At 41.9% G+C, this 13,613-nt stretch overlaps 2 protein-coding genes across 2 annotated transcripts; both read left to right on the top strand.

Moving 5' to 3' along the window:
* Positions 1-144: 144 nt before the first annotated feature.
* kcng3 (potassium voltage-gated channel, subfamily G, member 3) lies at positions 145-5,786 on the top strand. The gene is made up of 2 exons (XM_051417666.1): positions 145-1,789; positions 3,366-5,786. The coding sequence occupies exons 1-2, from the start codon at positions 1,164-1,166 to the stop codon at positions 4,012-4,014; spliced, it is 1,275 nt and encodes a 424-aa protein (XP_051273626.1). The 5' UTR covers positions 145-1,163; the 3' UTR covers positions 4,015-5,786.
* Positions 5,787-7,969: 2,183 nt separating this feature from the next.
* Positions 7,970-12,580, top strand: LOC127373523 (cytochrome c oxidase subunit 7A-related protein, mitochondrial). Its single transcript, XM_051418093.1, has 3 exons — positions 7,970-8,137; positions 11,436-11,570; positions 12,221-12,580. The coding sequence occupies exons 1-3, from the start codon at positions 8,066-8,068 to the stop codon at positions 12,359-12,361; spliced, it is 348 nt and encodes a 115-aa protein (XP_051274053.1). The 5' UTR covers positions 7,970-8,065; the 3' UTR covers positions 12,362-12,580.
* The last annotated feature ends 1,033 nt before the right edge of the window (positions 12,581-13,613 follow it).

Raw genomic sequence — 13,613 nt, 5'->3', positions numbered from 1 at the left:
CGGATCAACCCGAAAAACCACTGACTGGTGACGTCGAGAGGGGGGCCCGCGCACGCGCAAACACAAGCACAGACACACAAGCACAGACACACACGCACAGACGCACACACGCACACACACAGACGCGCGCATGCACGCACAGAAACACGCCGCCGCACTGGGTTGAAGGAAATTAAAACAACATTTTAGGGTGCGTGATTTATTCTTGTGTTGTCTTATGTAATCGTATTTGTGATAGAGGTTTATTTGTTTTAGTAACAGTGGAAATATATTTTAGAAGCAGATTGCTTGATATTAAAGGAGACATTGAGGTAAATTAGTATAATAAAAGGCATGTTTAATCGCAGAAGCTGTAGTTTTTTGGGTAAAATGTGGGATAAACAGCATTAAAACCAAAGTAGTGTAGGTGCTGAATGTTTTTTATTTGTAAGAAAACATAATGTGACATGATATGCTGATTTTAGTAGGTTTTTTTCAGCGAGAATTTCCTTTTCTTTATACAGAAATTATAATTTCCACACATCGTTTTTCGCAATATATGTGGAAAGAATAAAAAAAACTTAGTAGCTCTGTTAAAGTTCAAGATGTAAACTATCATTGGCTACAATTGAACAAGTATTGTGCACAAAGCCCTAAATATTTATTGTATTTTACATGTTCTGTGTGTGTGTGTGTGTGTGTGTGTGTGTGTGTGTGTGTGTGTGTGTGTGTGTGTGTGTGTGTGTGTTTCCGTATGTAGTGGGAATAACCTGTAAGATCCATCCATAGAATATACTTGTTCTGTTTCATATCTATGGAGACAAAAATCTACTTTGGACATAGATGTGCGCAAATTACGCTCCAGTTTTCCCAGTATGAGTTTTTTTCTCTTTCCCGTGCGTGTGTCCTGCTCGCGCATGTGACATCATTGATGGGATTGGCTCCCCCTGTACTGGGGTGGAGAGTCTCTTCCACAGGCTACAGAGGGAGACGAGGAGGCGTGAGGGACGGAGGCAATAGTTTCCATCAGCCACGGAGCTCCGCGCAGAGCCACCTCCACTCAGAGCGAACCACGCCCCGGGGGACAGGGGAGACTGTGGGCCCCCCTAAGTGTCCAAACTCCTGTTATGGAAGCCGGAATGGACGGTGAAGAGGAGTTTTAGTCAGGGTTACAGGTTGACAAGATGAAGTTCGGGAAGAGCATCTGCGTGCTCAATGTAGGGGGAACCCGGTACGCCTTCACCCGTGAGGTGATCAGGGATTTCCCTCTCCGACGCGTCAGCCGCCTGCATGCCTGCGCAACCGAGAAAGAGGTTCTTGAACTGTGCGATGACTACGACCGGGACCGGAATGAGTTTTTCTTTGACCGCCACGCTCAGGCTTTCGTGTTTATCATGCTGTACGTGCGCTCTGGTAAACTCCGCTTCGTCCCCGGAGTGTGTGAGCTGTCCTTCTACACAGAGATGCTCTACTGGGGACTGGAGAGCGCGCACTTGGACTCCTGCTGCCAGAAACGCCTGGATGACAAGATGACCGAGATAGGAATGGACACTTTGTCCGAGGCGGACATCGGAGTGTCGGGGGATGAGCCCCAGAGCCCGGAGGAGCCGGGGCAACAGACTGCGCTTACAGGTCGCGCTAAATGGCTGGAGAAGATGCGCAAAGCATTCGAGGAGCCCAACTCTTCTATCGCGGCGCAGCTTTTGGCTTCAGTGTCTGTGATATTTGTGATGATTTCTATGATCATGCTGTGTGCAAGCACCCTGCCGGACTGGGATACAGCCAAGAGAAATACTGTGGAGGAGCACAGGTAGGTGGAAAGTTTTGAAGAATAGAAGAGACCCCCCCTTTCTTTTTAAGGATGCTGCTAAATGTTTAGGCGCAATGTGTGCGGCTATCCTGGATGAGACTGTGCGTAAAAGTCAGTGACTTAGTGACTTCATGAGCCCACCAGGCTAAATCAAGGAGACGTTTCTGTCACAATAAACACTGAATAAATAAACACACTCACAGACGCTGAGTCTCATGCGAGAGCCTGCGTGCGTTCAGGGCAGCGGTCAAACTCATTGCGCATTATCCATTTATTACCCCAAAGGTCGATGTATAGATGCATTTGTAATATTCTAACGTTTTAAAAACGTAAAACTAAAACAAGGTCAAAAACCATCAGTTTCTTTGAAGTAATAACAATAAAACAGATTTTAGAGACTTTGTCCTTGTGTTTAGGGATTGAACGCCCCTTTAGTCAATACAGCCCAATGACAAGTTTCAGGCAGCACATTAAACATTACCGTCACATGTCAGACAGGCTCCCAAGGAAGCCAATCAATAATCAATCCATATTATCTACAACAAAGCGTAGTGTTAATTATTACACAATACAGAAAGCCCTTCTTTCCTCTGTTTCCCCCCCAGTCTCTCCCCCCCTTCCCTTCCTTCCTCTTCACAATTCATTTGAATATCTTTATTGGCTTGGTTAGTTTACATTACACAGTACACAAGGAGGACAACCATATCAGATAGATGCCAGATTCATAATATTCCAGTGGGTAATAATGTTTTGAAAGAAGAACGTGTACTGAGGGATCATATTAGTATAAGCAAACAAATGAATTAAGCCACTTACAGGAATCACCTCCTATCTAAGTCAGTTTTTGGATACTTATTTTGGCTTTCTGGGCTCAAGATTTAAAAAATAAAGTGCACCTCTCTTTCCACATTATTTTGGCCACAGTCTGTCCTCTCTAAGAAGCCTGAGGCGGCCTTTCTCTATATAAGGCTAGGTTATGTTCACTCCAGCTGGACATAGTTTTGGATCAGTTGCAGTGGTTAGGTAATCAAATAAAAGTGTAGTTTATACTCGGGGTCAAAAGGATTCCAATTTAGTTTCATGCCAGTAGATGATACAATTCTCTCAGTTGCTCTATAATTTGGTTTGGTGTAATTGTGCTGATGTAGTTACCCCTTGGCTCTGTGGTGTTTGCTTGGCCTCGTTGCGTCTATGTCAAATACTAACACCACATCACTCTAATTCAGTTTGATTGCCTTTGCTGTGCTAATCAATGGGGTAATGGTGTGCTTGGTTGTGTCACACTCTCTCTTTGAAGGTTTTTAATCCCTCCCTCTGTGCAGTTTCCCGTCAATTTTCTAATCTACCGTCCCCTGTACCGTCTTTGTTTACTTGAGTCGACCCTGAATTGCGTGAGATGTCTTCCTTATTTGCCATAATTTGTCTCACCCCTGCTTTGCTTCCCCCGTCCTCACTTTTACTGATTGTCAAACAGTAGGCTATCTCACATTATAGCTACATATCTCTCTGCTGCTCCTCTGCCATTTCCTGTTTACAATACACTGTTTTTTCTCTCCTCTGCTCTCTATCTCTGTAGGATAGTGGAGGCAGTGTGCATTGGCTGGTTTACAGCAGAGTGCACAGTGCGCTTTCTGGTGGCCAGAAACAAGTGGGACTTCCTCCGCCGGCCACTGAACATCATCGATGTGATTGCCATCACCCCCTACTATGTCACCATGGCGATGGCCCGGGCAGGGATGCCGGGTGCCGGGCTCGGGGTTGCTGGGGTGATACTGCGGGTGCTGAGGATGATGCGAGTGTTCTGGCTCATGAAGCTGGCCAGACACTTCCTGGGCCTGCAGACACTGGGGCTGACACTCACACGCTGCTACCGGGAGATGGTCATGCTGATGGTGTTTGTCTGCGTCGCCATGGCGATATACAGCGCTCTGGCCCAGCTGCTGGAGCACGGCTTGGACTTGGGGACGCAGAACCCGGATTACGCCAGCATACCGGCCGCCGCCTGGTGGGTCATCATTTCCATGACGACGGTGGGATACGGGGATGTGTACCCTGTGACAACTGGAGGACGGGTGCTCGGGGGAATGTGTGTGGTGAGCGGCATTGTTCTGTTGGCACTGCCCATCACATTCATCTACCACAGTTTTGTACAGTGCTACCATGAACTCAAACTCCGCTCTGCCAGATACGCACGCAGCCTGTCATCAGAGATAGTACTGCAATGAACATGAGTTTATACCAAAAAAAAAAAAACCCATGGCTCTGCCCACATCGGAGAGAAAACTCAACAAACCAGTGGACCTGCTGATCCCATTGTGAAATAACGATCCACTTTGTGCCCTGCCCTGTTTCCTGCCTGAGCTGCACCTGATTTTATTTGGCCTGTCTAGTTCCTGCCTGTTGTGTTGATGATCTTCAAACATCATCTTAAACCAGCATGCTACACGGGCAGGAGAATAGAAATACAGAAATAATTATTTATTAACACACACATAAGCGCAGTCAATCCAGTTTTGACAGTGGCTGTTGTTTACACTATATTCCCATGGTTACAACATTGGCAGAGACGGCTGCTTTTTTGTATGCTGCATCGAGGGCTGTGTGTGTGTGTGTGTGTGTGTGTGTGTTTGTCTGGCTGTCAGCCTTTCACTTTGTCTACGCTTTTTCACCCAGATGGTACAAGTTACACAAGATGGATGTGTGACCTAGATGCATTCTGTTAAACCTGTGAAATAAAGAAAAAGAGTGAAGTGCAAAGTGGGAATGGAGAAAAAGGGGGTAGCCTACACAGAGGGGCTTAAGCCAGGGATAATGAAATATGGAGACAGGTCAGCAAGGACTATAAGGTGGCAGACAAATAGAGGGGTGATAGATATGACAGGGCAGATGGAGAGTGAAAAGGAGGATAGAAGATCGTGGGACCAAAAATGACAGCGATGACAGAATGTGGAGCAAGCCTGAGCACAAAGAATGAATAGACGAGTGTGTATTGCATCTCCGTTTGTGAGTGAATGTGAGGCATTTTGTATTTCTGCGTCTCCAAGGCAACCTCATCCTCCAACGTGTCAATCATAATGGTGGTTGATTTGTGTGCACACAAATAGGCCACATCCACGCAAGGCTGGCACGCAACATTTTGGTCATGCCGATTATTCGGAAAATGACTGAAATAGCTGAAATTCCTAAAATAAAAACAGAAAAAAAAACAGTCCAGGATGTCACAGATGATGATTATGACATTAATGATTCAGACATGTTTGCCTTGTCCTTGGTTTGGCAAGATAATATGATTTGTTGAAGAGACACATGATCCAAACAAACAAGTCAACACCTCTCCCACACAACAGTCTTTCTCCGCATCTCTTCTCCTCTTCCTCCTGTTGCCATCAACCATCCTCTTCTTATTACTATTTCTTTTATTTGAACCGGGACAGTGCACAATAAAACATTAACCCTGTATATAACAAGGAGAGATGCATTGCACCGGGTTTTAGCAAATTGCTATTTTCCACCCGTAGTCCCCTTTACACACACACACACACACACACACACACACACACACACACACACACACACACACACACACACACACACACACACTAAGCCATTGCTCTTCTGTTGCAAAGGAAATTAAACAATTAATGAGTCATTTTCGGTCTATCCTTCAATCTGAAAATCTACATTTGGTATTTCCGCGTAACATTCGCAGCCTTGTATGAGTTTAGTTTGTATTGTAGACAGCCCATATCTCAATAGACTTGTTTCTGTGTTATCAATGTGCTTTTTAAGTGGTATAGCAGTTACAAAAATGAAAGATAAACTATATTTTATGCCCTTCCCCACAACCCGTAATGTTCAACTCATGTGGCATAGCTTATAGCCCAGTGGCCAGGCCTGACTGAAACCATAAATTTAAAACTTTTTCATTAGTAGACAAAGAACTTGTAATTAATGTGATCAATGTATGAGCTTTTATAATAAAATTACTCTGAGCAAAGTTAATGTGTAATTGCTTATTATAAATCAAACTGTGCCATAAAAATTGTCAAATTTTAAGTATCAGACTACTTCTGCTTTCACAGAGTATTGATATTGGGTTTTCACACCACTTATTTCTAACCTAAAATAACCTTAACTAAACTAATTAACGCTACACAGTGTGACCTAGAGAAGTGACAAGTGGGAGATGGAGCTCGTTGTAGACTTGATGTGACGACATACTATTCACACCTCTAGACCTCCTGCAGGCAGTTGAACGTAATGTGTGAGAAACACCTGAGCCCGTTGGCAAGGGCATTCGGTGCACTCATCAGATTCACACTGGGATGAACATTGTGCCACAGTCTAGTTCACACACAAGGTACCATTATAAGGGGAAATCAACTCTGTATCACAAACTGCTGCAGCACTGTTCTCAGGATTCAAACTTTTTAATCATGTTAGATTCTCCAAGTCTGAAACTCTACACGTCACTCCAAAATCTGGTGTTCAGCTGAGGCAAACGACTCAGTAACTCCTCCTACCGTCGTATGGAAAGATCTGCATTTTCCCCCCAATCATTAATTTTCCTGCAGTTTTGTAGGTTGCCGCCTCTTTTCTCAGAATCAGGTTTATTGCAAAGTAGGTTTTTTACATATAAGGAATTTGCTTTGGTACGTTGGTGTATAACAATTAAACATATAAAATATAATACACAATAAAAGGAGCCAATATGTGCAATAGGGCCAAATATTTAAATAAATGAGTGAAGAGCTGTGCAGAAATGTGTTTCTATGTGTCTTACTGTTGTTTTAAGTTAGAAACCAAAAGGACTAATTAGTCTAAATCCATGCTATGCCATGTAAATGGTAAATTGACTGCATTTATATAGCACCTTTTTAATCTCCCGACCACTCAAAGCACTTTACACTATGTCACATTCACACACTGATAGCAGACGCTGCATTACAAGGTGCCAACATGCTCATCAGAAATTAACTAATCCCATTCACACACACTCATACAGCATCAGGTGCAATTCAGCATTCAGTATTTTGCCCAAGGAGACTTTGAAAGGCAGAAGGAGGAGCCAAGGATCTGCTGATGGTGCTGAGCAGGTAGGTCACAATGTTTACAATGAGGTCTGCAGGAAATTGAAGAAACCAATCTATTGGACAAATGTAAACTTTGATCCGGTGGCGCTGGAGGAAAGTCAGGGGACCACCAAGGTCATTGATTCTTTGGGGACCATGGTTATCCGCACTAAATGTGATGGAAATCTATTCAGTAGTTTTTGAGACATTTCACTAAAACAAACGCAACCTCAGGCCATTTACCTCATGGGTACAAGTCAATAAGTATTTCTACCAAATGTAATGGCAATCCATCCAATAAATGTTGAGATATTTCAGTATGATCAATATTGCCATGCATAAGCATTTGTCAGCTTTTACGTTTGCTGATAAAGTAGTTTAATTTACAATAAAATTGGCTCTTTTATGAGTAAAAAGGCTCAATTAATCAGTTATCAGTTTTTTTCAAGCAGATTTTTTACAACTTTTAGACATTTTTGTGTGCTTTGTTCATTTAGTCTCTGAGGACAGTCTGGACTTACACTTGTAAAACCTTTTTTTAAAGCTCAAGATATGCAGTGAAAGTGAACTGGGGGAGAGAGATAGATAAAATTACATGTGGACAAAGATGTTAAAAACTCTCTTTTCACAGCAGTCATAAGAATGAGAAACAGCATCAGTTTACACATCCATAAGGTATAATGTAAAGAAGCAGGTTTGTTAAATGTAAAATGTTTAATTTATGCAGGTAGGGGGTTTTCTGCAAGAAGACTGATGCATTCGTGTTACTGTAAAACATGAAACCAAAGACCTTTCATCTTTTTTTTTACCTTCGACCTTTTTAGCAAGTGAGAACTTTTGAATTTACTAAGGGTGTTACTTCCACTTTATTTTTATCACGGCTGCTCTAATCGTCTGTTGGTGGGGGGTTTTTGTTTGAGGCTATATATATTCTGAGGGGAATATTTACAGACAGGGCTGAAATTACTGCTCCCTCCTCTGCATGCTTTTCAGGAAAAAAAAACACCAATCAAACAACATCAACCATCATTATGTCTGTTGTATTGAGTAAACCCCTCCTCTGGTGCTCAATCTTAATTTTAAACAGGCAGCGTTGAGCCAGCTAACCCATACGTCACTTTCCCGCGGCGATCCCAGCAAGAAGCCCCTTTACCGGGTGATTTCTGTTGTGGGAGACACCTTCCCCCCGTCCTTCAGCAGTAAAATGTACTACAAGTTCAGCGGGGTTACCCAGAAACTCACGGGGACTCCTCCCGCGGCCGCCTACAGCCCTCAGGTGAGTCCGGGAGACGGCGTGTCGGTAAGAGAGCGACTCGGTAACCGCGGAGGATGACCTTCACATCATGGGGTTGGATAGTGAGCCGGTGCTGTCTCCACCGTGGGCTCCCAGTGCTCCCAGTGCTGTCAGGTCACTGGGAGATGTTTAAAGCCCGTGTGTGGAGTTGGATACGACAGTTGTGTAACCGCGGTGTAGAAAAATAACGGTAGTTTCCGATTTTATGACGCGGTACGTGAACGCATCATCTTCATCTTCATCTTCACTTTGCTTCAGCTCGCTCCAAATGTGTGCGTTACTTTTGAAGAAGTAATCCGATACAATGACTGGTTACCCGTCAACATATGCAGTCAGTAACCTCATCCAAGTATCATAATGTTAAAGTAACGTGTCTTCATTACTTTACGTTACTTTTGGACCTCGGTACCAAATGTGGAATTTAAAATAAAAAAAAGAGAAATTAAATGTAAATAATAAATAAAAAGGTGTTTTATATAAGGCAGCAGATTTAGAAAAGGAAGACTGGAAAGATTTCTAGCATCAGAAACGCGTCCTCTACTCAGCGTTACTGATACTTTAAAAGGTAACTGTAATAGATTACAAACAAATCCTGATTACATCACTCCGTTACTCCGCAAGCCAGGTCGCTGAAAGTCATCTGTGATTAGTCATAAAGTAATCTACCGTTGAGAGACTCTCAGACAAACCATAAAATAAAAAAAGCTGTGGCCTTTCTTTGAAAATGTAATTTCTTTTTTCATTACTTCCTTATCACAGAACCTTTATTTAACCTTCATCCTGGCCTTCATGTGACTTTAATTTTGAAATTCAACAGCCATCTTTTAGAGCATCTGCCAGATGTGACCTTTTTATTATTGCTCCTTTGTCCTTTACACTGCGGCCTCCTTGTTATTCTGTTGTAGCTGCCTTCAAGTTCTTCTGTGTCTCAGTTTCAAAGTCACTTATCCAACATTTTAAGATTTTCTTTGTGGGAGGAAAAAATGTCCGCGTTGCATAAATATCGTCTTTGGTGGGATGTAACTAAAGTACTTTACTTAAGCCCAAATCTGAGCTACTGTAATTATATTTTAGTATTTTCCTTTCTCCTTCCACGCCACTAAATAAAACACTTTATGTATTAGATTAAAGTTTTGAGTGCGATACATTGCTGACGTTAAACTACCCTGCCGTATATAAATGAGTTAGTTAGATATACTTGATTTATTAAGTTTGTATAGTATATTTTCCATTTGGATTCAGCCTCTACGGGTTGTGTTATTGTTTATTAGTGTGTGTGTTTGTGTAGTTTACAATGCTTTGTTTACTTGCCTCTCAGAGCTGTTTTCGACTCTTAATTACTCAAAAGTAATAAACTAAAAGAATAATATAACGATAATGGGTAATTCTGCATAATGAGTATGCTCATTTTTTATACATTTTGTTAACAATACTTGCATATTTTTTTACTTAATACAGTATTTTACACTGTAGTATTAGTGGATTAAACCATTTATCCACCACTAAATATTGTTATAGCCTCAGCCCAAATTCTGATCCCTGATATAAGGCGATAAAAAATCTCAGCTGTACCAGTAATTGTTGACATTGCCTCCTCTTACAGTGGCACTTGTGACGTGGCAACTGCATCTTTTCCCACTCACTCGCAATTATCTCCATTAAAGCTCGTCACGTGACCTCAACGCAGATCGATGGAGGCAGGTCGATAGAAAGGATGTTAGTCTGTCAAAAGGTTAAAAAATAGAGACAGACAGACAGACGACCGCAATCACACTTAGAGTCGCACCTTCAGGCGATGGAGTTTTCAGTTTACCTAATAAATAAAGGTGAATCTCTGTATTTCTGGTACAACGCACACAGATGAGTTCCTGCTGTGAACACTTTTAGGCCTTCTCTTAAATGGCAAGTAAAAATAATCTGCTGTCAGTGCCTCCGCAGTTTCATGTCAGGCTTAATTTCCCCGCACCCACACTATCTGCCTCCACACACTCCAACAAGGTATTGGGTCTCCCAGTAATTTTTCAAAACCCAAGGTGGCTGAGAAGCTTCTTCCAAAGTGAAAGGGATATTAAGGAGGGACACTTGTTCTTCATTAACACCACAGTGTCCCTCTGGTTTATTAACTTATAGTATTAACTCTGTAAGTTGAGCAACAGCAATGGCTAAATGGCTGCAGTACGGTTCCACATCACACCGATACCAAAAGAATTCAGCAGAAAGCTTACAAGAAAGACCAGTGTGGGTCTTTACGTCTATAGGTGTACACTGTGTAAACAGGTCTGGCTGCACTAGACAAGGAGTGTAAGAAATTGCTTACTGATATAACACTGAACAACTTCATACATAATGTAGTCTGTAGTGTTTGGACTGCTACTCGAGGTGCTCTTTAATAATCTAAACAGGTGCTTCAATAGTCTCACAAGTGCAGCCATAACTTGTGAGAGGAGATCAAGTACTCATGTAATCACTTGTATTCATGCATTGGTGTTAAGCTCAGTATAGTACCCACAGAAAAAACACCTGGACGTTTGTTCTATCAAATATAAATGAATATGAAAAGATTTAGTTCCTTTTTTAAGAGGTTTTTTTTATTTATTTTTTAAAAAAGCTAATGGAGACAATAAGATACTTTAAAATCCTTATCTCACATGTTCATGGCGAATATATGTCGTTAAATCTGCACAGGATTTCTTAAAATACAGGGTTCAGGTTGTAGCTAACAATACACTTTCCTGTTTGCACCTCCCCAAAGCATTAACTAGTTCGACCATTTGGGGTGATATCCCTCAGATAGTACGACAAACAGCAATAATAGGAGTGATGAAATCTATCCATATCCTGGAACACTGACGGTCTCCTCTATCCAGTCATAAACAGATATTTGCCAGTCTCTTACACATGCTCTGGACCTGTCCCCAATTATCTCAGCATTGGACTCAAATATTTGAAATTCTGAAAAATACTTGGCGTTTCCTATGACAACAGTTTCTCCGGGATACTGCAGTAGCTCTTGTCTTTTACTACTTTGCCGGCTAGGCGCCTTATTGAAAGCATGTTTCACCACCTAATTTTTAAGATTGGGTCAAAGAGGCACTGAACTGTATCAAGAAAATAAGTCTCTGTAAAAAACATTAAATCTTTGACACTGGTCCCTGATGGCTGCTCAACTCACATCCTCTAGTTATATAGTTTTTCTAGGTATTGTAAATGTGCAATGTGCATCAATGATGTTGAATAGAGTTGTGCATTATTGTGACCAGTTGATTGTTTTTTTGCTCAGGGGCTGAGGCCTGGTGTGCCAGCAGAGTCCCCAGCCATGGTCTTTGCCACACCCACCAAGGTGGTGTCAGAGGCCGGGTCCACGGTGGAGTACTTGGGAACAAACAGGGTTCCTGACCTCCAGAGGTTATTCCAGGTAAGGACGAACATAGACCGGCGTCAGTCTTAGTCACAACAAGAAGTTCACCTGATGTAGTTTTCACAGTGAATCAGCTTTTATTAATTCAAATCAGTCCTCTGTCAGGGTTCATTACCCGCTAATAAAGTAGCTGTGTGATGGGGCAAACTTGGTGAAGGTGTATTAATTTTAGTCGATGGCTTGTATTTATTTCCCTCTGTTTCTAGTGGCCTCCGGCTTTTCCCACCTCAGTATTTATCACACACGAGGCAGTGACGGAAATCACTCACACAATCTCTCACACAAATTGAAATCACAATACTGACTGCTGCAATTTTCTAATTGCAATGACATTGTTTTTTATTATTAAAGCTAGAGCAAGAAATTTATTTCTCTGGCCTTCAAAGAAAATTGCACTCTGGTGAAAAAACGTATTTTTTTTTCATTGTAGTGTTTCCAATGAAAATTTCAGGGACAGTTTTTAGAATTTTTGTTTTTTTTAGGAAAATGTGAATTCTTAAAATAATTGGTTCATTTCTGATAAATAAATAGTTACTGGAACATTATGTTCTGACCCAAATTATACAAAAAATGTTGCTGCCTGTCGTTGCTCTAACCCTCTCCTGCCTTCTCACCCGCCCCCCTCCTGTTTCCGTCTTTCTTCTCAGACGTCAGACGGTGTCCCCATTCATCTGAAGCGCGGAGTTCCCGACAAGCTACTGTACCGCACCACCATGGCTCTCACTATAGGAGGCGCTCTCTACTGTCTGGTGGCTCTTTACTTCGCAGCCCAGCCCAACAAAAAGTGACCAACGTCGACCCAAGATCACCTCTGACATGTTGCTGCTCTAATTCATCAGCCCAACATTCCCAGTCTCCTTCTGCCCTCGCCACGCCACCTCTTGGGACTCTTAGATGAGGATTAATCTCTGTCAGAACATCACACCAATGATAACAATTATTATGTCTGTCTACTTTGTGAAAAAGATTATAAGTTAATAAATTTTAAGGGGAAACAAATGTAAAAAGATGCTCCAAGTTTAAGTCTTTTTCCTTTTTCACTGAAATAGCACTCAACTGACACAAACATCATGTATGAAACCGTCTATAGGGTGGAGAGCTGCATCATCTTCATCAGCTGTTGCAAAACGCCAGAATAGAAGCGGAGATGTAAAGATTTTTTATTTTTTATTTTTTTTTATGCTTACAGCTTTCACCAGGCGTTGTGGTAGTGCTGCGATAAGCATGTGTGTGTGTGAGAGAGAGCAAGCATGACGGAGACACCCTGTCTGGAACATAGCTGCTGCTCACTTGGCTTAAGTACTGTCTCATACAGTATTTATGTGTGGGCCCTGGTGTGATGTCAGATGCTTCACGCTGAGTTCAGAGAGAGAGAGAGAGAGAGAGAGAGAGAGAGAGGAGGTTGTTTCAGACAGACATGTTGGCAGTCTGAGATCAAGCTGCTGAAACACTGATGATGATCTCACGCTCTGCTTTTTCTCTTTGTTCTTGATGTGTATGGTATGTTTTTTTTTTTTTATATTAAAAGCCCAATCAAAAGTAAGAATATTGCACGGTAAACATACTCTGTTACAAGTAAAGTCATTATTCTAGTTTTTATTAAAGTAAAAGTTCAAAATAGTACCAAAAGTACTCATGATGCAGAATGACCCATTTCATTATATCTTTTATTTACCTCTTCTATGAACTCTGATCTTTAGTTCTTTCCATAGATTTTCTATTGGATTCAAGTCAGGTGATTGGCTGGGCCATTCTAGCAGCTTTATTTTCTTTCTCTGAAACCAATTCAGTTTCCTTGGCTGTGTGTTTGGGATCATTGTCTTGCTGAAATGTCCACCCCCGTTTCATCTTCATCATCCTGGTAGATGGCAGCAGATTTTTATCAAGAATGTCTCGGTACATTTTTCCATTCATCCTTCCTTCAATTATATGAAGTTTGCCAGTGCCATATGATGAAAAACAGCCCCACACCATGATGGTCCCACCTCCAAACTTCACTGTTGGTATGGTGTTTTTGGGGTGATGCGCAGTGCCATTTGA

The sequence above is a fragment of the Dicentrarchus labrax genome, unplaced genomic scaffold (genome assembly GCF_905237075.1).
Source record: "Dicentrarchus labrax unplaced genomic scaffold, dlabrax2021, whole genome shotgun sequence".
Lineage (NCBI taxonomy): Eukaryota > Metazoa > Chordata > Actinopteri > Moronidae > Dicentrarchus > Dicentrarchus labrax.
Note: the sequence above shows the minus strand (reverse complement) of the source record. Positions and strands in the feature narration are given on the sequence as shown.